This window comes from Saccostrea cucullata, unplaced genomic scaffold, assembly GCF_032062105.1.
Source record: "Saccostrea cucullata isolate Sc308-1 unplaced genomic scaffold, CSIRO_AGI_Scuc_v1 ctg2225, whole genome shotgun sequence".
Taxonomy (NCBI): Eukaryota; Metazoa; Mollusca; class Bivalvia; order Ostreida; family Ostreidae; genus Saccostrea; species Saccostrea cuccullata.
In genome coordinates this window covers 45,221-69,904 of record NW_026928018.1, presented here as the reverse complement: position 1 = coordinate 69,904, position 24,684 = coordinate 45,221, and the positions used below count along the sequence as shown (strand labels likewise).

The window sequence follows — 24,684 nt, the reverse complement described above, 5'->3', positions numbered from 1 at the left end:
CCAAGTATGAAGCAGAAGTGTCGGACTCTGTGGTATCTTTTATCTCAAGCTCACCAGGATATATCGTGTCGACGTAGGAATGGAAATTATCATTATTAATTGACAATACGTCGTCGATACATGTATATGATATATATATATATATCTATATGTCGAGTTGAAGGCCACAGCAAGTGTTTTCTTCTTTTCACGTAAAAATATTTAAATTTGCCGTGTTTTTCTAGTAAGCTTACTGTGAAATTGATTTGAAAAACATTTTCGTGTATACTCACGCGTAGAAATATACACGGAGAAACGTGCGTTAGCGTGACGTCACAATGAGACAGCAGCGACATAAGTTAAATACAATAATATAGGACAGCGAGAAATTCAAATATTGAGTACATTTTAGTGCCTCCAAACAGGTAAAATGAAAATATAAGGAATGTTTTTCAGTTTAGTGTGAATTATTGGTGTGTGAATCACACAGACTTGCACATAGGCATATTTTTCATGAAGCGCTAAGATAATTTACATAAACAATTTCAAAGAGGCCAATATGGATATTTTTCTGGTGAATAACAAACCATATTCAACACCAAAAGAGTCCATAATTGTTTTATTATATAGTCTGGATTTGAATAGATAAGACATTGAAGACTGTATGACGACACCATTTTCATTTGCGATCTTCCATTGTTGAAAATTAAAAACAAAATCTCCAGATTACTGTTTGTAGCCTCCGTGTTTTCCTTTCCAAGTTTCGCTATGTGTGAGACGTCAAAATGTTAAAAAATAATCCTGAAATAGGTTTGAATAATTGTTTTCCTGCACAGATACGTAGCTCGCTGCGGCCGTTGCAACCATTGTTTACAACGTTGTTTGATATTTTGATTGTGACGTCACAATGCCGTTGCACGCGCATTGACCCACCGATGAATACGGCCTCAAATCCGGTGAATATGTAGTGTTATGAACTGTTTGCGTTTGTATAGATTATATAGGGACTATAAATAGACTATATAATAATGATCTTTAAGTGAATAAAGTCGCTGTCAAATAACATGTACAGTTGAATAAATTAACCAATATTGATGATCTGTTTTCCGCTTTAAAATTTTAATCCATGATTAGTTTATGGGATCGATTATCATTATGCTATCTATATATAAACTCGGTTGCAAGTAACATTTTTAAGTAAAGCTGAATTCGATTGACTGCGCATGCGGTGTGTGAAAGTGAAATTGAACCAGCAAATACATGTAAATGATTTTATTTATTTATAGGTAATTTGAAAATATTCTAACGCTTTCTTTTAAATTTGTATCAATTTATTTTAACAAAGATTAAATAGTCTGCTTGGTACTGAAAGGAGTTGGTATTGAAAAAAGTTGGTCTCTAACCCCCCCCCCCCCTTTTTTCCCCCGAAATAGGATTTTCGACATTGGGAATTTTTTCTTTCTTTTTTGCTTTTCAACTTTTTCAGGTAGGTAAAAAAAATCTCTGGTTGTCCCCTCCCCCAAGATAAAAGGCCGCCTTTGTGTGTTTTTTTAGTTTTATTCGGTATACCATTTTTTTTTTTTTTTTTTTTTTTTACAAAGGCTACATGTAGAGCTCTGTATCCATTGATGTATCCATCAATGAACTGTAACTATTTTTTTTTGTTAAACTAAAAAAAAATGTAGGGAAATATTAAATGTATTTATCTATTTATGTAGGCCCTATCTATTAAACAAATGAATCAATATGTTGCATTATATTTCATTATGGATTAATTTTGATTTCTTGAAGAATTTCACTCTATATCAGATATAAAATGTTATTTAATTATCTAATTACTGCTTCGTGTGTCAGTGTAACATAAATCACTTAATAGAAGAACATATACATACCCTGTAGTTAAAAGAGGCGATACCACTTGGTGCGAACACTTAATCGGAGCGAACCCACCCATCACCGGGTGAAGAAAATGAGGTGTCACCGTATGAATGAACCGTATTAATTCGAAAATGGCGGGTGTGGGTAAAAGCTCATCAGAAACAGATCCGAGCTACGATAGTGAATCTAGAAAACAACAAAGAGCACAAAGTAAAAGAAATGCAAAAGGGCGTACCACTGACAGTGTGTCTTACTGGAAACGGGGGAGAGCGGAGCATTTTGGAATATTTTACAATGGGGAAGCAACTGAAATGTCCGAGTTCATAAACATGGTGTCAACCAGTGATCTTAAATTTGTAAGAGGGACTCCAACAAGGTATACATATCCTTTAAAGGATAAATCACGGCTTTTATTAGATACACTTGTAGATTTCTCAAAAGATGGTTTGAATATGTCATTTGATATCGATGAGGATAGACCGGATTTTTTCAAAGGAACAATAAAAAAAGAGATAGCAGCAGCCAAGAAAAAAATTTGGGAAAGTGTAAGGAGAGTTGACAGCGATGAAGAAGACAATTATTCTGCAGCAACAATTTCTCGGAAGACTGGATTGTCCAGGTATTTAACAATTTAATCAGGTTCAGTCCAAAGACTATTTCTACCTACATAGCTATTAACATGATTAATAGCTACGTAGGTATTTAAACCTACCCAAAGTAGCTATTTTTACCTACTTTTTGTAATATGTTGACGGTGCGAACTTTAGAGCGAGCGCAAACTCTTCTATTGTTTTAATAAAGATCGGGCTTGTCAAACCGCACGTGACATTCCATGCTTCTAGACTCTGACGTCACATGACATATGCAAGTTGCAATATACTGAGAAAAAGCCTGTTCAACAGTGCTGAGAGTTAATGAAGAACGTTCTATTTTCTATTTATCTTTAATATATATCCATTTAATCAAGGGGAGTAAATTTTTTGTTGAACATTTGCCGTGATTCTCACGAGAACGTAGCTAAAACAAGTGATGCATTGTGCGTCCAAATTACGGCATCAAAAATTCTATCGAATGATGTGCAGAAGTCTGAATTTTCTCTTCGTACAGGCGTTGCTTTAAGAGCTCGCTAATATGTTGACGGTGCGACCGTTGTGGCGAGCGCAGATGTTTATTTTGTTAGAATTTAAATCGGGCTCGTACGTCAAACTGCACGTGACATTTGATGCGTCTAGACTCTGACGTCACATGACGTCGTATGTAAGTTACATTTCCCCTAAAGAACCCTGAACAGTGCTGAAAATAAATGAAGAACGTTTTGTTTGCTATTTATCTTCATTATTTATCCATTAAATCAGGGCATATATACTTTTTAGTACTTTTGCAACTATTTTCACGAGAACGTAGCTTTAACGTAGCTTAAACAAGTGATGCATTGTGGGTCGAAATTAGGCATATAAAAATTCTATCAAATGAATGTGCAGTAGACTAAGTCCAAATTTTCTCTTCGCACAGGCGTTGCTTTAAGAGCTCGCAGTGACGAGTGTCGCTTCGCGACGCTCTCTGCGCTCGCTATTATTTGTATTTTTGAACAAAAGACTAAAAGACGCAACATGGACTGGTGAATTCCATATATTTTCATTGATACAGTCACATTGATAATGAATGCAACAAAAATTTTGGGAAAAAAATGATTACTTTCTGAATCAGTTTCTATGCAAAATTGATAATATATGAAGTAATCATTTTTTGACCAAATTTTTGTCATATCCATCATCATAGCTGCAATAATTTAGCCCTCTCCGTTTTTTTTCATCGATTTTTTTCATCTGATGTTTTCTGGAGAGGGCTACAATTCCACAGCATCTCCGTAATGGTGCAAAAATGTTTTTTAAATATGGGCTACTGCAGGCAGAATAAATTGTTTTTACATTCAACTTTCTTCTAATAAGACAAAATTTTTATTCACTATCGACATCATGGCCCAGGGCTCTCCCACCACTTTTTGGGACTTGGGCCAGGGCCAGGGCCATTCAAATTGAGAAAATTGTTGTCATTTTGGGAAAAGTTGGATGACCAACATTCATTAAAATAAATCCTCAAATTTTGCTTTTCTAGCATTTTGTCATCAATTTAACTCTGGTTTTGAATAAACAGTTAAATAGAACAAACATGGCTACTTAGGATATTTATGAAAGCAGAGCTTTGTCATAACTATCTTTGAGTATTGATATAGCATTTATTTGTATTTCTCAGCCGCTAGTCACATAATCTCAAATTTCCTCCATCACATGGACAATGTTGCTTACTAATTCAGTGCGAGACTTAACATGCTGAAGCTTGGGTATGTTTCTAGTTGCAGCTTACTAATGTCTAAATAAAAAGTCTATTTTTGTAACTCAAACGATGTTTTTTTTGTAGATTTTGTAATAAAACTAACCTGGTTCCCCGAACCAGTTTACGAATGCATTTGGTGTGAACTAATTAATAGTACATACTGATAGAACTAGATTTTTTCATTTTCATTTGTGAGTTGTATTAAGTTTTGTTTTTAGCTCACCTGAGCCAAGGCTCAAGTGAGCTTTTCTGATCACGTTGTGTCTGTCGTCCGTCCGTCCATCTGGCTGTCCGTCCGTCTGTCCGTCCGTAAACTTTTCACATTTTCGACTTCTTCTCAAGAACCACTGTGCCAATTTTGACCAAACTTGGTACAAAGCATGCTTGGGTAAACGGAAATTTAAATTATTAAAATGAAGGGACATATCCCCTCGCAAGGGGAGATAATCAAGAAAAGACAAAATTGGGTAGGGTCATTAAAAAATTTTCTCTCCAAGAACCACTGGGCCAGAAAAACTGAAACTTATGTAGAAGCATCTTTGGGTAGTGTAGATTCTAAATTGTTAAAGTCATGACCCCCGGGGGTAAGGCGGGACCACAATGGGGAATCAAATTTTTACATAGAAATATATAGAAAAAATCTTTGAAAATCTTCTTCTCAAGATCCACTGTGCCAGAAAAGCTGAAACTTATGTGAAAGCATCTTTGGGTAGTGTAGATTCTGAATTGTTCAAATCATGACCCTCGGGGATGGGCAAGGCCACAATGGGGAATCAAATTTTTACATAGAAATATATAGGAAAAATCTTTGAAAATCTTCTTCTTAAGATCCACTGTGCCAGAAAAGCTGAAACTTATGTGAAAGCATCCTTGGGTAGTGTAGATTCTAAATTGTTCAAATCTGACCCCTGGGGATTGGTGGGGCCACAATGGGGAATCAAATTTTTACATAGAAATATATAGAAAAAATCTTTAAAAATCTTCTTCTCAAGATCCACTGTGCCAGAAAAGCTGAAACTTATGTGAAAGCATCTTTGGGTAGTGTAGATTCTAAATTGTTCAAATCATGACCCTCGGGGATTGGGCAAGGCCACAATGGGGAATCAAATTTTTACATAGAAATATATAGGAAAAATCTTTGAAAATCTTCCTCTCTAGAACCACTGGGCCAGAAAAGCTGAAACTTATTTGGAAGCATCCTTTGGTAGTGTAGATTCTAAATTGTTCAAATCATGACCCCCCAGGGATTGGGCGGGGCCACAATGCGGAATCAAAGTTTTACATAGAAATATAAAGGAAAAATCTTTTAAAAATCTTTTTCTTATAAACACTGGTCCAGAAAAACTGAAACTTATGTGAAAGCATCCTTGGGTAGTGTAAATTTTAAATTGTTAAAATCATAACCCCTGGGGATTGGGCGGGGCCACAATGGGGAATCAAATTTTTACATAGAAATATATAGGAAAAATCTTTGAAAATCTTCTTCTCAAGATCCACTGTGCCAGAAAAGCTGAAACTTATGTGAAAGCATCCTTGGGTAGTGTAGATTCTAAATTGTTCAAATCATGACCCCTGGGGATTGGTGGGGCCACAATGGGGAATCAAATTTTTACATAGAAATATATAGGAAAAATCTTTGTAAATAAATCTTCTTCTCACGAACCACTGGTCCAGAAAAGCTGAAACTTATGTGGAGGCATCCTGGGGTAGTGTAGATTTTAAATTGTCAAAATTATGATCAGTGGGTAGGGTGGGGTCACAATATGTATTATAAGGGGGAAATCTAGTAAAGAACAGAATGATCAAAGCTTCTCAGGTGAGCGATGTGGCCCATGGGCCTCTTGTTTGGTTTGTTTTTAGGTCACCTGAGTAAACTCAGGTATAACACAACCAGCACAGAAATCTATCAGTTATGTTATATTCTTATAATTTATGCCTACATCACAGGGGATCCATAAATATTTTAAGGAATGGAAAAATCATTGAAATCTTAGAACCAAGGTTGACATGATTTTCTTGCACCTTAACTGTTCAAGAAAATTTTAATTTTTTGATGGGCGTATCATGCTGTGGCACGGCATTTTATTAAGAAATGGAACAAATGACTTTTCACGATAAATTTTTTAAAATTTTTCTGACACCGTAGAGGTGTGTATAATTTGTTATAAATTTTGTAGCTAATACATACATAATAATATATAATATACATTTGTGGTATCTCTCCATTATATAAACATCCAGAGAGAAAATATAGATCTTCAATTCCGTATGAAGTTTGTCAGAGGTCAGAGGTCAATACGTGACCTAATCACACGGCGCAATAATATCTACCAGTAATAGATTATAAACTGACCTGCTGTACATGTACTTGCTTTTCATGTATAAAAATGAACAAAATAAGCAAGTAAAATGATTAATTATTTTATTTAAAATGTAAACAAGTATTTCATACAGTTTTGGGGCTATTGATTCAACCTGTGTTACAGTGTAGGTCCTACATAGAGAAAACTAACGTTTGTTTACATTTTTTTCACTTTTGTCAGCTGCACAGTCTCTAACGTTCATCCTTATTTTTCGGGTAGATCTTTGGTTAAATTTTCATGATAAACTTTTATTTCATCTTTAAATTCTACTCACGATGAATGTGTAAATCTGTTGGAAAATATTGCAATCGTGCCATGAACAGCGCCAAACACCTCGGCGTTTTCGTAGTTCAATGTAAAGCTGTCGCCACGCAGTGTCTCTGTTTTTAACAGTGTTTTACGAAAAGTTTGCTTTTAGTTACTGAAATCATAAAATGTTTTTGATCAAATTGCAAATTAACCGGCTCGGCCAAGTGTCTCAATCCATCGGATCCATCCATCCTTTTCCAGTGACCGAAATTCCTCCAACTTTTATCATCAAACTTCGGACGTGTTTCTTGTGCCATTTCAGCCCCGATTATCAATTTTCACATTTAAAATTATTCCCAGACACCAATCTGTTCACTTTTTCTGATCACAAGTAGTCTTTCACAAAATATTCCCTTCGAAATAGATCCTTTAACCTAGTGAATTCAAAGCGTAACCGCCATGCAAGCCGATTTACACCTTGCGTCATTTTTCAAAATCTATGACGGACGGTTAGTGCAATAATTAAATTTGAAAATATTCAATTGTCCGTCTAAAATGTATATACAAGTAATAAATAACAAGTTTATAAACTTCAATGGGAATTGAAGGGGGTCGGTACGTGATCAAATCTTCTGTTATTGTTATTTATTTCTTAATTGAATAATTATATTAAATGATGTTATATTTAGTTATCCATGTATATTTTGTTCTTCCTGTCAATATGCAGTTTAATTACAATCTTAATATGGATTTTTCCCAATTTGACACAAATGTCGACAATATTTCCCATTGTAAAGGCCCAGGCCATGGTTTGGCATTAACGATAGTCCGTTAGTCTCAGACTAATACATTTTCATTTGGACTAATAAAATTTGTAGCTGATTAGTCCAAACAGACTAATGAAGTTTTCTGGGGAAAAAAGAATTTACTGATGTTCAAATATTCTCTACAACTTTCACTGGAAAACCCCGTATTTATTTTAAGCTTTCTAGCATCTTGGTGGGAAGTTGAGTAGTTCTGAGTCAATACGGGACTTAATTTTAGGACTCTTTCATATGAAATTAAACATTTTATCGATCATGATTTAGTATGACACATAAAGAAAGATGTCGGATGTTTGGATGATGTAATCATGCATAGAGAAAAACAAATGAGATCAGGAATATGATCGTAGTTCCTGATTGCGCGATTTCAACGAATTTTGGTATAAACATTTCATGTAGAAGCCTTGTTAATTTCAAAAAAGTATAAAAAGTACATTGCAACATTAATTCTATTTATTTATATTTTGACGGACTAGTAACATGAGTAAGAGAAAAGAAGCACTAGTCCGGTCGTACTAAAGCCTAAAACTGTTAGTGTCGAACCCTGCAGGCCCCTTTTAAAAATTGTAGAAAAATCACTTAATATGGTCAAGTTCTCTTGGGTATGACTGAGCCATTTTTGACAGATTTATGTTCCTTGGTTTTAGAAAAAGTTCCAATTATTTGGAGGAGGGGGCATAGGTGTTCTACAAACATCTCTTTGTTTTAAATCAAGCTTAATGTAAAAATTGATAAGAATAATGCTTTAATTGTCTATTAAGTAATAATTGTGTGTTGAACATGGAATTTTTTACACTCAAGTTTTCATTTATGCATTGTCTATTGACACTCATTCCATTTATTTATCCAGGTACCAGTTGGGGGCATGCATTTACCATATAGTGGACTTCCTGAAATCCTATTTGCAATTCCTTGAAAATGGATTGGACAACAAGGCTTGGACTGAGTCTGACTTCACAACATTACTTTTACAATTTACAACAATTTTCATGCTTTCTCCAAGGTAGGCTTATGCATTTTTACTCAATATGAACAATGGTTCTCTATAAAGTTTGTAGACAATTGTTATGAATTTAATCCCCCCCCCCCCCACAAACAAAGTTTAGGGGGGTTATATTGGAATCAGCTTGTCTTTCTGTCAGCTTGTCCATCTATCTTTAGACAAGTCTCAGATTTTGTTCCGGTCCGCTTCTGAGGAACTATTAGAAGGAATTGTCTGAAACTTTTTAGCTCACCTGTGCCTAAGGCTCAAGTGAGCTTTTCTTATCACATTTTGTCCGTCGTCCGTCTGTCCATCCGTCTGTAAACTTTTCACATTTTCGTCTTCTTCTCAAGAACCACTGGGCCAATTTTGACCAACTCGGTACAAAGCATCTTTGGGTGAAGGGGAATTTAAATTGTAAAAATAGAGGGACTAGACCCTTCACAAGGGGAGATAATCAAGAAAAAGACAAAAATAGGGTAGGGTAATTGAAATTAATTGATACAATGACGAGCATGTAAATCAATGCTGCTTGGACAGGCTGGTTAAAAAGTTAATTTCACATCACTTTTTAATTAATTGAACAGTTTATTAATGTGATTAATTATGAACATTGATCAGGCAACAAGCATAAAAAAGCTTGGGTTAATTAACACTAAATTTAGATTCAACACAGTTTGGTAAAAAACATTTATTATCAATGTACAATTCAACGTAAACAAAAGAAGAAATTAAGATTGGGAATGGTTTCTTGTTGTTGTGTAATGTACTTTGTGAAATAATCAAACTTCGAGCCATTGCTTAGGTGTCTTATGCCCCTCAGTCAAGCCATTGTGTATAGACAAGCGACAGTGCATTGGCAACAGGTGTTAACAGCTGTTATCTTTTGTTTTGTTGATTGTCTCAAGAGTGAAAAAGGTGTGAAAAAAATATTACGGGCGAAAATTTTCTATTATAGTAACCGAAGAAGTATACACTTTTACTTATGATAATAATGTTAGAAATTAACATTCAATTATTAAGAAATGGTTTTGTGTTTTAAACATGTTAAATATCTATCATAAAAAATGGAGTATTATATAAAACTGGTGTTACAATAAATGGCTTGTACTGTACAATCCTGATATGAAATGCCATGTAATTCAGTACACTCGATCAGAATGGAAGTTCACTAATTGCATACTGCAAATAGGAATGGGACTTACATAGTTTGGATTCTGTTTTATGTTTACAGAATTTATTTATGTTGTAAGGACTGAAAGTCTAGATACAATTTTGTTTGATGTGTTCTATTAATAAAAAAACATAATGCAGTGAACTTATAGGTATGCTTACTCCCCTAATTTCTTTCAAATAGCAACAAGGTCAATGAGTGAATGAGTTTGTTACTTTGACTGTAAACAATATGCTTAAAATAACCTTTTGAACCTTCGCAATAACTTTTGAACAATAAAAGATCCACTAATTAAATTCTTTTAAATGACAACAAGGTCAATAACCTTATGACCTTGACTGTGACCAACTTGCATCGAGTGATGAATTAGACATACATTTTCCAGATAATGGGCCAGGTAAAAGCTATGGGTGCAGGTCTATTACCAAGAAACCATAAGCTTACTGTAGTAATTACTTGCGTAATTACGTGAAAATAAAGTTCTTGCGAATGATAAGTGATTTACAGTATATGAACCAAACTTGCACAAGTGATGCGTCAATAGATGAAAACTCTCAAACTTGCTTCAGATGCTGGATTTTAATTGTTTTCATGATGAAGAACTAGTTTGATGTTTATATACAGGTTTATTTCAAAGTATCATTTTTGGAAGTGCACTAAAAATAAGATTATGTGCAAATAAGCAATTCTAATATGCTGTTTTATTGAAAGCCTTTTTATCATCCAAGCAATTCATGTTTGCAACCTGCTGTTACAGAAGTGTATTAAACAAAAATATTTACCAAAATGGATGCAAAAATGTAAGATTTTACAAAAGTTGAGAATACTTTGTCCTTAAATACCTAGCTTATAGGAAAATCAGCAACAGTACACCCAATGACAAAGTTTGAATTAAAAAGATAAACTAGAGGTACTGTGAGCGATGAGCTCACTAAATGATACCCCCCGCCTCCCATATGGTTATAACTGGTGAAAAAGTCCATGTTTTCCTGTGTCCGGGAAACTCAAAATATGTGTCGGATCAAAAAGTAAAATAGGAGGTGCACAATGGCAATATGTAATAACGATTCTGTGAAAGTTTCATTAAATTTCATTCAGTGGTATGAGAGGAGTTGCGGATAAGAGATGGGTACCCCAAAGCGTAACAGACGGACGGACGGACGGACAGACGGACGGACGGACGGACGGACACACATTTGGTTATATATTGGGTACATCAAGTCCAAGTCCTATTGGATACTGCTTATTGGATACAAAAAATGTGTACACACGAGAGAGCATTATTTGGGTAGTAACTGTTCAAATCTTATTGGATATTAATCCTCGTGTCTGTATTTTATTGGGTTTTTTCTTTTTGTTTTTTATTCATTCCAAATTTATTATATATTTAATATTTGCTGGTAAATTCAGACAAGACCGAAAACCTTTGGTTTTGAACCCATATTTTTGTCAATTTCTGTGATATAGCTCTTTTATTGTACCACCTAACTAATTTGTTCTTAGCAATTAGGACATACACTTGTATATATCAAAATATCTGATATTAAAATATATGAATACCTAAGTGCAAAAAAAAAAATGAATTGTGCAAACACAACTCAACACATCTCAGACTCTGTTCAACCTTTCTTGAATAACAAAAATAAGTTTTTAAGGAGAAACCTTTTTGAGTCATGATCAATTAATAATAAGCAAATGCCCATTACGTGTTGGGCAGAATGAAGGTATCCAACAGGCATTGGACAGGTGTCCAATACCTGTTGGGTTGTATTTTGACGAAGGGATTAAACTACCCAAGAACAATTGAACATGTGTGCATTGTCCAATTCTATTTGGGTTTCTTGAATCTCCTCATCAAAATACAACCCAACAGGTAATGGACACCTGTCCAACTCCTCTTGGATATCTACATCCCACCCAATAGGTAATGTACACTTGTCAAATTCAACTTGGCTTTCTTGAATTGCTTCCTCAGAATACCACCCAACAGGTAATGGACATCTGTCCAAATCCTCTTGGATATCTACATCCCACCCAACAGGAAATGGATACTTGTCCAATTCTTCTTGGGTTTCTTGAATCTCCTCATCAAAGTACAACCTATGAGGTAATGGACACCTGTCCAACTCCTCTTGGATATCTACATCCCACCCAACAGGCAATGGACACTTTTCCAATTCTTCTAGGGTATCTTGTTTTGTTTATAAGAATACCACCCAAAGGTAATGACATCTGTCCAACTCCTCTTGGATATCTACATCCCACCCAACAGGCAATGGACACTTGTCTAATTCTTGGGTTTCTTGAATTGCATCATCAAAATACAACCCAATAGGTAATGGACACCTGTCCAACCCCTCTTGGATATCTACATCTCACCCAACAGGTAATGGACACTTGTCCAATTCTTCTTGGGTTTCTTGAATTGTTTCATCAGAATACCACCCAACAGGCAATGGACATCTGTCCAACTCCTCTTGGATATCTATATCCCACCCAACAGGCAATGGACACTTGTCTAATTCTTAGGTTTCTTGAATTGCATCATCAAAATACAACCCAACAGGTAATGGACACCTGTCCAACTCCTCTTGGATATCTACATCCAACCCAACAGGTTATGGACACTTTTCCAATTCTTCTTGGGTTTCTTGAATTGTTTCATCAGTATACCACCCAACAGGTAATGGACATCTGTCCAACTCCTCTTGGATATCTATATCCAACCCAACAGGTAATGGACACTTGTCCAATTCTTCTTGGGTTTCTTGAATCGTTTCATCAGAATACCATCCAATAGGTAATGGATACCTGTCCAACTTCTCTTGGATACCTACATCCTACCCAGGGTTCTCCATGAGCTGTTTTACTGTGTTGCTCCCGACACAGTAAAATTTTCTCCGACACAGTAACGATTCAAATTTCATGCATGCGACACAGTAAAAATTTTGCTGACACAGTAAGAGTTAAGATAAATAAAAAATCCAAACACACAAATTTTCTCTAACTGAAACTTTAATCAAACAATTATACCGTCTTTCATTTCAAAATGTTATAACACTTAATTACTAGGGCTTCACCTTGAGTAATCAATCAATTATCTCCTAGACCCTCGCCGGACTTTACGCATGACGAAACAAAGACAAATAAATTGTTATCACAATTCAATGTACCGGTTAATTGGTAGTTGGCTTGCAATAAAATACATTGTATTATTTCTGAAAAATATTTAAGTATGTCTTTCCTATAGAGCCACGGCACAAGAATTATGTAAGTCAAACATAACATCGTATCGAAGTCATTTAATTGATGTAAATAAATTGCCGAAAATTTTGAAATTTCAGCATGTTCAAGGAACTCTTTAAAATATTTTTACTGTTCTGAAGTCCCTTTTTTGTAATGCGGTAACTAGATCAAGAATACTGATAAATAAACACGGCAAATGTACTTTCAAAAATGTTAAGTATAGTTCGACTATCGGTGAGAATTTCCTCTGATTTTCGGAACGTTTATTCCCCTTTATCAGTATGTTCGACCATACCATTTGTGTAAATAATTAGCGATTTTAAAATAAGCGTGTGCTTGTAATCTTTTGTAATTATAATGAATTGAGATTCAGTTGCGAATTTGTTCGCGAAAATACCGCGAAATATTAGTGCTTCACGTAAACTCTGCAACACAGTAAAATTTCAAATGATGGAGAACCCTGATCCTACCCAACAGGTAATGGACACTTGTCTAATTCTTCTTGGGTTTTTTGAATTGCTTGGACACTTGTCCAATTCTTCTTGGGTTTCTTGAGAATCTCCTCATAAGAATACTACCCAACATGTAATGGACACCTGTCCAATTCCTCTTGGATATCTTCATCCCTTCAATAGTATATAAACTAAAAGGAATTGGACATTCTTCTTGGGTTACTCAAAATTTTTTTAATAAGAAAGAAAACCCAATAGGTATTGGACATTGGTTTAACTCCTCTTGGATATTAAATCCCAACATTAGAATAAAACCCACAGTATAAAATATTTGCCTTCAGATGCTCAGATTGTGTTGTATTACCGGTATATGGAAAATTTCTATAATCCTGTTTATTACAGATACGTGTACAATGCATATTTTCCCTGTAATAATAAAAATACTTCTGAGATGTGAAAGAATGGATTTAATAGTCACCGATGTTAAAAGATATTACATGTATCTCATTAATCTGGTTTGGAAATTACAAACTTAGTTTTGAAGCCAATAAAACAGTGTTGCACCAGGAAACTCAGTTACAAGTACGATGAATGAATTCGTTGTATCAAAACTTTAAAATAATTGATGTACTATGTCCAAATCTTTTCGACAAATTGGGATAAAGATATTCAATCAAATAATCACTGTTATAAGTATTAGAGCAAGAGAAAAGTCATTACATGCCAAAATTTTACATGTAAGGCTTTGATCCTATATTACAATAAATGTCAAAATGGTTTTATTTTTGTTTCTGTTCCATACTTTCTTCTTCAGGGTCTCTCATGGCCTATACTGTATGATACCTCCATTGACCCTGCTCTTTTATATTGCCATATGTTTATCCAGTAGCAGTGGTTATGCTCAGGCAATCTTTGAAATATTCCTCATTTCATGCATCTCCTTCAGTTCTGCTTCTGTCCTTTTTATTCATTCTGCAATTAGATAAAGGCATTTCTTTGCCGTATAAAACATGTTTTTCTTGACGACAGCAAGATCACCCTTCATGTTGATCAAACCCAACCAAGAATTAGAAGTATATTACTTATTCAGAAATATGTATTGATAAATAAAATGGAAGAAAAACTAAATTCTATCAACTCTTTTTTGTTTCTTTGTTGTCTGACTGCATCTTCATCCTACCCCCATCTGCCATAATTTTATCCAAATGGAATCATCATTCAACACACAAAACGATGTTGCATATTAATTAGACAGTTTGTTAGTTTCTGATTGTTAAGAAAGGAGATTTTAAAACGATTTTACACCTATTCCTTGCAAATTTTAGACTTTTAATGTAACACTATCAGTACATTAGGGGTCCATAATCTTCAAAAACATCTCTACACTTAATGATAAAGCTTTCACATTAGTCTTGTTTTTAGCCCAATGGTTCTGCTAAAGAGGATTTAAAATTGACCCAAACCTTACTAACTGCTTTGAAATTATATTGACATGGACAGAGACACACTTGACACTTCATCCCCCCTTCCTGGGGTATGCTTTGCACAAAGAAGATGGGCGCATTTGGCGGGTGATCTGCAGGAATCATTTGTACGAAACATTTATGGTTTAAATGTTCATGATTTGGTTGGCTGAACATACCTGGTCAGATTTTATAAACACGTCCATGGGTTATTTTTTCATTTAGTTTGAAAGACATTGTGAAATTGTAACATTTATGTCCATTTTTTTTTCTAGGGGGTACTATAACATAGTAATGTTTCACAAAAAATTAAACCTAAAATATTCAATGCATAGATGCATGATACGTGTACATGTACATTATTAAAATAGAAGATTAGAATTAATTTCGCTTGAGAACCAAACTGAACCAAAATTTATCTAATTCAAAATTTTAATACATCAGTACATAAAACGAAACGAACAAAATATTAAATAGTTGTTTGCATGAAAAAAAAATTAACGCTCCATGCCAGGCTCGAACCAAAAACTTTTCGCTTCGAGTGCACTGAACAGGTAGACTAACTAACTGAGCTATCACCGCTACACACGTATAAATGTTTTTAAAAGGACAAAGACGCACCACATTGACACATTTGGATTTTTTTGGGGAAAGTTCATTTTTCTTGGTCTCTGGGTCTTCTCTCCATTTTAAAAAAAAGTGTATTCGTTTCTTTGAATTAAAATTCACACAAATAACGTTTCAAAATCATGGAGAGAAGACCCAGACATAATTTTTAGAAAAATGTGTTTAAAAAAGTACCATTTTGTACCAAATGTCTGATATGGCCAATTTTCAAGTTATTTTTTAGCAAATCAAAGCTCAATTTCGGGAAAATATTTTCCGTTCCTGTTGCACAGGAACTCGATAAATTAAAAAAATGTTAATATTTCATGTGACATGTCAATAAAATTTTCACTTTTCAAGTACGCCCAGGTTCCTGCCGAATGCCAATCAAAAGCGCCCTCGTTCTTTAATTAAAATTGACTAAGCTGGATAGAAGTTGAAAATATGAAAAATTACAGTCAAACAGAATATGAATAACTTTCACCACATCAGACATGAAATAGTGATCCTCAAATAAAATACACCTAAAAGATGAAGCTGTTTTATTCCTTTGAAGTGATGTTTAGTATTGTTTCTTTTCCTGTATGCCACCTCTATCAGAACAAAATGTTATACACGTATTAACATAACCTGTGACCGAATAGTACCCCGGTATTTACTTTACAATTAATTAAGTTCTGGAACCAACCCTCAGATGCCCTTTAAACAAATGATTGAAAACTGGCAAAGGTAAAGGGCATCTGAAGAATATAAAATAAAATGATAGTACAAACAAGCAAGCAGTGTGCATGAAAATGTTGGCAAACACTAGAAAAAATACTAAGGTACTTTCACAAATTCAACATAAATACTAAAGAGGGTTTATGTAGCCTTATTGCACATACCAAAAGCTTTCCTGCAGTTGAAGGTTGGTTGCCTAGTAGTTATGTAGTATGTACAAGTTTTCCCCTCTATCTCTTCTAATTTAAGAAGCGAAAATGTCTCTAAAAATCTTATGGTTGGCATGAAGTATTCCTGATCATTTTGCTGTTTACTTACAATTGTCCTATTTCTGAGGGTCATCTTCTTCTGAGTGTGTTCTCTGCAATGTTCACAATTGAAGTTCCTGTTTGACCTGTTACATATTCAATTAACATGATTATGGTTTTAATACCCATTGCAATTATTGATTACTTTTATAAAAAAAAAATCTAAACCAATTTATTATCATAATACTTAGGAAAATATTTATGAAATATCAATGGAAAAAAAGGAATCATTATCTCCAGTTATCTTAAAATCACAAGTAAGCATTAATTATATAAATTCACATATGTAAACCCATTAGCTTTTTGTGCTATTAAATCATAGTCATCGTTGTGCAATAAAGGAAATCAAGTACTAATCCACAGCTTGGTGGCAATAAAGTTACTATCCCCGAGTTAAAAGTGACAAGCCCAAATATAGAGGCAAAAATTAAAAAGTAACATTGAAAAAAAAGTTCGTCGCAAAAAAAAGTCAGGGTATTAACTACAGATGATTCTTTTTAAAATTAAAGTTTAATTCAATTTTCGCTAGTAAAATTTAATCATATATAAATTAATGATTTAAAAAAAAATGAAAAAAGATTTAAAATATTCCTTTTCTGGTCATTCACTAGTTCGTCTTATTAAAACGAAGCAAAAATCATTTTGTTTTCATCTTGAATCATTTAAAGCCATATATGCCGTATGTACAATGAAAAGTATTACGCAGACTACAAGTTTGGCTTTCCAGAAAGCCTGAAATGTCATCTCTTTGGCTTTGTTAATGTCACAGAATAAACAGTGGAATGTTATTTTTTTCTCAGTTATACCAGATTTTTCTATATCATTCCTCTAGGGAAGGGGAGTGGCATTTTATCTTAACAATATTAGATAAAGAAAAGAGTAAAATCCTATGTTGTGGATAGGAAGGAAATATATATTTAATTTGGGAAACTGTATATTTATTGCGCACAAAATAATGCGCTGTTTCTCCGTTTATTTCTCCATGTTCTTCAAAATTTCAACTCAAAAAATATTACTAACTGTGTGATCCTTACATATTTAAAAAAAAAAAAAAAAAAAAACATTCCTTATTATTATTGTTAATAGCCCTCCTGGCCCTGAAAGTGAGATGATCGAAAAAAAAAATGTTTGCAAGATAAAAAAAATAATTCGGTCTAACGCGCTTCGTGCAGATGTCAACTTTGAGAGTTTAAGTTCACCGTCTTTGCATTTGAAAGAATTTAGCCAGAACCAAGCTAAAATTTTTGAGCGCAATTAATATACAGTATCTTCAATGGGTGGCACTTAACTTTCCGGTCTGTCAATATATTTTTTCGGAAAGCTACAGTTCTGCAGTTAAGAAAATGATTGCAAGTTCTTTAATTATAAACATGAAATTAAACTCCTTTAATAAAAAGAATAGATTAGACATGCAAAAAATATAATAATTCTTTGTGTTCTTTCATTTTCCAATGTCCGTAGTTTCTTATGGACCTTAATGTATCCGCTTATATACTGTGTAACATGTGCTTTTAATTTCTGAGGGTTCAGGCTTTACTCTTATACATTCGATTGCTTAATCAAACTTAAATGTATTATTTTTAAGAAATTACAACAAGTTTATAGAAAGACTAATGAAAAAATTGAAGTTGTTTTCGCTATCAATCCATATTAGTAAATGCGATTACTTATATCATTGTTTGTCATTTTAAATTTGATGTTGTTTTTCTGTGAATTCTTGGATCCACGCGTCGGCCGCAGAGGATCTTTACACACGCCCTGACCTAGTTAAAAAATTCCATCGAGTACACACCATCATTTACGTTTATAGCCGAGAAGACTTAACCATGTTAACATGAGAACATACAGTGCATGCAACATGTATATTTGATGAACCCTCACCACACAGGCTCTTTTGTGTGTCTGATTCTTTATGATGCACAGATGTTTTTATTTCCTCAATAATAAGCATAGGCGTCGGAACGGGGGGGGGGGGGGGGGTAACCCCCCCCCTCCCCACTTTTTTCCCAAATATATACTAAGTATAGACATTGAACATATCTTCGTAGGTTTAGCCCCCCACTTTCCACATATACGTCTTAGTATAGGTTGAAAATGGGGAAAGTGGTGTTGTTTGGAAAAAAATTTTGGTACTGAAGTTCTAGATAGAACTTTTCCGTAAATTGCAAAATATAAAGATATCAAAATTTAATTTGGATTCTTGGAATTTTCTCCGACGTGGAAGAAAATACAAAAGATTTAAACAGGTCTGGACGATTTCTAAATAAGGAAGTCAAGAACGATAACCGTGAATTGCTATTAATACACAGAATAAACAAGGCACTAATCCTTCTGACCAATCAGATAACAGCATTTAGACAAACCCATGAGAAAATAAATAAAACACGTGGTTTTTAAGTTTTAAGCTCAAAAGATTTTTTAGAACAAACTTTTTATAAACTTTATGCGCATTTGGGAATAATTAAATAATAATGACATTTCTACCGTGAACAAACACATTTGGGAATAATTTAATATTAATGACATTTCTACCGTGAACAAACACGACTTGAAAGCTTAGAATACATTTTAAGTGGGATAAAAAAAATCTGTCTCTAGGAGTTAGCAATCCGAAAGGTTTAACTTACGTTAAAAACTGATATAAATACGGAAAATTTCATTTTTAGAGCCTGACATAAAAATCTTATCGAAAAGATATCAGTCCTTATTATTTTTGAGTGTTTATTACAGAATACTAGTGTTCATGCAGTTTCTGATATGCGAGGTATAGGATAAAACGCATTCATGTATAATTACAGGATTCTCTTTTCTCCACGTTATACGCCTTTCCTCATGCCCATTTAAATTCTGCATAGCTAAGTATTAGGCGCTCATGAAACCCGTGATAATTCAAAATTATATATGTGTATAGTCCATACGATAAACACTTGTGTGAGTTGATCTATACACATGGAATTTAAGCATTATCGATGAAAATCGGACGGCAAAGCAAAATTATATTTACCATCATATAATATATTCTGATAAATGTTATAATTGAACTTGATAAAAACTTGCTGGTGCAATCTATACCTCTGTAAACGATTACATTCTATCGTGCATTATTTTTTTTCTTTACCGAGATAAAAATGTCAAGGTTGTTCATGGTAAAAATGTGAGGAATACCTTATTCTTCAAAAGTTTTCATCTTACTTCTACAGATGTTTTGTTAAAAAAATCTTTTTGAGGAAAAAAACAAAAGCACGTGTTATCTTTTTGTTCTTTTAAAGTATGTTTTGGGGTGTGTAAAAATGCTGTTGTCTGATTGGACAGAAAAATAATTACGTGTACTTGATGTACATTTATAGCAACTTTTGGTTATCGTTCTTGACTTCCATATTTAGAAATCGTCCAGACCTGTTAAATAACACATTTCAGAGAAGATAAAATCGTATTATTAGATGAAACGAGGTGTTCTCCATGCTGCGAATTGTATGAAAAGCTTTAATTTAAATGTATTAACTATATTTCTTTACTTAATTTTGTATGTTTCAAAAGTGTATTTTTTTAATCAATTACGCCATATAATTATGGTTTTAAATGGAAAAAACACTACATAATATTGCATGACACTTATCATTGAGCTGATTGAGTGAATGTATTTAATTTAATAATGAGATATCTGTGAGGCATATATGTACATGCAAATATTGCTATATTAAACAAAGGAAAGGGGGGAATTCAAATTAGGGAAAAAAGCGTAAATCAGTCTGGTAGTACTGCAAAATGGATGCAGTTGTGGAGATTTGTGGATAAAGGAGCATGCTGTCTGGAATATTTCCATATAGGGAATTTAAGAGCAAAAAAGAGTGAAAATACGGGTGGTGCTTTTCATTGTATTACATGTGTATTTTAAAATTCCTAATAGCCCAAGGAGATTGCTCAGTGCAGTAAACCACTAGCCCCATCCTCAAGAATGGAAGCCCCGGGTGTCGTGCGATGCTAATTACACACCCATCATGTGAAATAGTTATAGTAGCCCTATATTAATTTCAGTATTGTTTTGAATTAATTAAAACAAATGCCAAAAACAATAATTAAAAAAAAATCAAAATAAATCAGACACTCAAATTCAAAATCAAAGACAGAAAGAAGCACTGTTTTGACTGAACGTTTTTCAGTAATACAATGCATCTCTTACATATCAGATGAGATGAACTTACATACAATTATTTAGTTGTTGTCAATTATCCCATTTATCATCATCTCAGCTCACTTTGCGCTTTTAATACTGATTACATGAAACGATATTTTACAGCTGATTTATGAACACACGATTGTTAAAATTTTCATTTCCCTTTCCAATATATTGTCAGAACATACTTAGTTGGTTATGATATAAACTTAAATAATTAACACTTTCGATTTATTAAAGATTATCTAACAATATACGATCATTTACTAAATACTTCTCGAGAGAGTTAAAAAGACAGAGAAAATTCAAAATACATACAAGTGCAACTTAGGATTAATTGTTCCGATATATCTATTTTAATTCTATTTGTTCTCAAAATTACATTAAAATCAATTTTTCTTAAACAAAAACCCAGCAATAGATAAATATTAATCGAATAAACTTACCTTTCCTCTTGTCAATCAGACAATCTTGTTGACATTAAATGTTTCTTAATAGCCATATTTTTTTCCATGAAAACAAACGTTGTTATGATCAGGATGAACGGAAGTTGATTTTCGGAACTCTCGATAATTTTAGAGTTCCGAATGTAAAACTGAAACACAAAACACGGTGCGTCCGTGAAAGCGACTTTTTTGGACACTTTTTTGGACAAATCGTCGTGTCCAAGTTTTGTTGGGTACTAACCTGCAAATACCCAATTAGGGTGTTTTAAGCACATTCAGCGACACTTCTTATTGGGTATACCCAATAAGCAAAAAGTACCCAATAAGTACAATCTTGGCATGAAAAATACCCAATAAATGCACTCTCGTAAACACGGACGGACGTACAGACGGACGGACGGAATTAACGATTACTATATACCCTCCCGCTTTTCAAGCGGGGGGTATAATAACTAGAGGATATCAAACTTATACAGTGGATTCCATTTAATCAGATAGTGGTTAAACGAATATTTCGGCTTATCTGATACAATATCAGAGCACAAAACCATATCTTATATATTTATTAATAATTTCATCTGATATTCTGATAGGAAAATATGGGATTTTTGTTTTATCTGATACAAAAATTTCGCCTATCATAGTGATTTTCATAATAATTGTCTTGTTCACACCTCTACCTTCTGTATGTAAATCCTTTGTTTACACAAGTTTGACACTTCCAGACACGATAATGATAATGAACAAAAATTGTGAATTTCGTGGTCCCCGCCCCCCTGGGGCCTGGGGGGTGGGGCAAAAATCACTAAAAATAGTGCAATCTTTAAAAAATCTTCTTCTTTACTCCTGGACATCAAGCAGTCAAACTGTTGGTATGATTGTAATCAGCATTGAGTCCTCTACCAAAATTGTGAAATTCATGACCCCAGGGTCAGGGGTTCTGGTGTTAGGGCAGGGCTCTATTGATTATATAGTGAAAATGCAGCAAGTTTTTAAAAATCTTCTTCTCTGCTCCTGGGTATTAAATAAACAAATTAAGTTCATAGTTATGATGAGCAAGAGTGGCTCTACCAAATTTGTGAATTTTATGGCCCCAGGGTCAGGGGTTCTGGTGTTAGGGCGGGGCTCTATTGATTATGTAGTGAAAATGCATTATTTCTTTGAAATCTCTTTCTCTGTTCCTGAGTATTAAATAAACTAATTAAGCACATAGTTATGATGAGCAAGAGTGTCTCTTCATAAATTGTGAATTTTATGGCCCCAGGGTCAGGGGTTTTGGTGTTAGGGAAGGGCTCTATATTGATTATATAATGAAAATGCATTAAATCTTTGAAAATCTTCTTCTCTGCTCCTAGGTATTAAATACACTAATTCAGTGAATAATTATTATGAGCAAGAGTGCCTCTACCAAAATTGTGAAATTCATGGCCCCAGGGTCAGGGGTTCTGGTGTTAGGGCAGGGCTCTATTGTTTATATAGTGAAAATGTATTAAATCTTTGAAAATCAACTTCTCTGCTCCTAGGTTTTAAATAAACTAACTAAGTAAATAGTTATGATGAACAAGAGTGCCTCTACCAAAATTGTGAAACTCATGGCCCCTGCAGGGTCAGGTGTTCTGGTGTTAGGGCGGGGCTCTATTGATTATATAGTGAAAATGCATTAAATCTTTGAAAATCTTCTTCTCTTCTCCTATGTTTTAAATAAACTAACTAAGTACATAGTTATGATGAGCAAGAGTGCCTCTACCAAAATTGTGAATTTTATGGCCCCAGGGTCAGGGGTTCTGGTGTTAGGGCGGGGCTCTATTGATTATATAGTGAAAATGCATTATTTCTTTGAAAATCTTCTTCTCTGCTCCTAGGTATTAAATACACTAATTCAGTAAATAATTATTATGAGCAAGAGTGCCTCTATCAAAATTGTGCAACTCATGGCCCCAGGGTCAGGGGTTCTGGTGTTAGGGCAGGGCTCTATTGTTTATATAGTGAAAATGTATTAAATCTTTGAAAATCTTCTTCTCTGCTCCTAGGTTTTAAATAAACTAACTAAGTAAATAGTTATGATGAACAAGAGTGCCTCTACCAAAATTGTGAAACTCATGGCCCCAGGGTCAGGGGTTCTGGTGTTAGGGCGGGGCTCTATTGATTATAAAGTGAAAATGCATTAAATCTTTGAAAATCTTCTTCTCTGCTCCTAGATTTTAAATAAACTAACTAAGTACATAGTTATGATGAGCAAGAGTGCCTCTTCCAAAATTGTGAATTTTATGGCCCCAGGGTCAGGGGTTCTGGTGTTAGGGCAGGGCTCTATTGTTTATAATGTGAAAATGCATTAAATCTTTAAAAATCTTCTTCTCTGCTCCTATGTTTTAAATAAACTAACTAAGTACATAGTTATGGTGAGCAAGAGTGCCTCTTCCAAAATTGTGAATGCCTTAGCATCTACCTTAAAACATGAAACAAATTCAATCATTTGAAAGTTGTTGCATGATGCTCAGGTGACCTATAAGGCCCGTGGGCCTCTTGTTATTTGTAAGTGTGAGCAGTGACAAGGATCCTGTTTGGGAGAAGAGCAAAAAGGAGTAAAAATGAATGTAATCTTTAAAAGAAAATTATTAATCAAAAATATTTGTTTATTTCCTCTATTTAGGGACTTTTTAGTCTGATGTTCATAAACCTAAAATAAAAAAAAAATGTTGGCCTTCAGATCATAAAGTTTTTACTTGCAGACCTGGTGAATGTAATAAAAGAAATCAAGTAGTTGGAGGTGTTCCCACTTCAAGTGTACCAGACTTGAGATTTTTTACCAATGAAACATGTCCATTGTCACTGGGAGTTATTGGCGTAGCAGAGGTAAATACTATATAACGGGTAATGTTTACTGCTGTAAATTTTTATGAATTTTATAAAAAAAGGGTGATTTAATTTAAATTTTTACGCGCTGATTTTTAGCTCTACTGGTCAGAGACCAGAAGAGCTTATGTGATGGTAATGCGTCCGTCGTCCGTCCGTATGTCTGTAAACAATTTTTCAAAATGCTACTCCTCCTACAGTTTTGGTCTGATTTCAATATAACTTGGCACACAAGTAGACTACACTAAGATACATAATTCTGTGTATCGGTTTTTGATTTTGATGAACGGTGTTGCCGTGGTTACTAAAAATAGAAATTTCTGTGAAATTCTTTCAAAATGCTACTCCTCCTACAGTTTTGATCTGATTTCAATAAAACTTTGCACACAAATAGACTACACTAAGATACATAATTTTATGCATCTGTTTTTGATTTCGATGAACGATGTTGCAGTGGTTACTAAAAATAGAAATTTCCGTGAAATTGTTTCAAAATGCTACTCCTCCTACAGTTTTGGTCTGATTTCAGTATAACTTGGCCAACAAGTAGAATACACTAAGATACATAATTCTGTATATCGGTTTTTGATTTCGATGAACGGTGTTGTCGTGGTTACTAAAAATAGAAATTTC

General features: G+C 34.0%; 1 protein-coding gene and 1 long non-coding RNA gene across 2 annotated transcripts in view; one reads left to right on the top strand and one right to left on the bottom strand.

Moving 5' to 3' along the window:
• The first annotated feature begins 1,988 nt into the window (after positions 1 to 1,988).
• Positions 1,989 to 24,684, top strand: part of LOC134276201 (uncharacterized) — a 35,083-nt gene continuing 12,387 nt past the window's right edge. The window contains exons 1-3 of the mRNA XM_062758481.1: positions 1,989 to 2,476; positions 8,478 to 8,630; positions 23,928 to 24,051. Of these exons, the coding sequence (XP_062614465.1) occupies positions 1,989 to 2,476; positions 8,478 to 8,630; positions 23,928 to 24,051 (765 nt within the window). The remainder of the gene's footprint in view (positions 2,477 to 8,477; positions 8,631 to 23,927; positions 24,052 to 24,684) is intronic.
• Positions 14,031 to 21,246, bottom strand: LOC134276203 (uncharacterized). The gene is made up of 3 exons (XR_009993992.1): positions 21,199 to 21,246; positions 16,589 to 16,664; positions 14,031 to 14,453 (listed from the first exon to the last, which is right to left on the bottom strand). It is a non-coding gene; the product is annotated as an uncharacterized LOC134276203 (long non-coding RNA).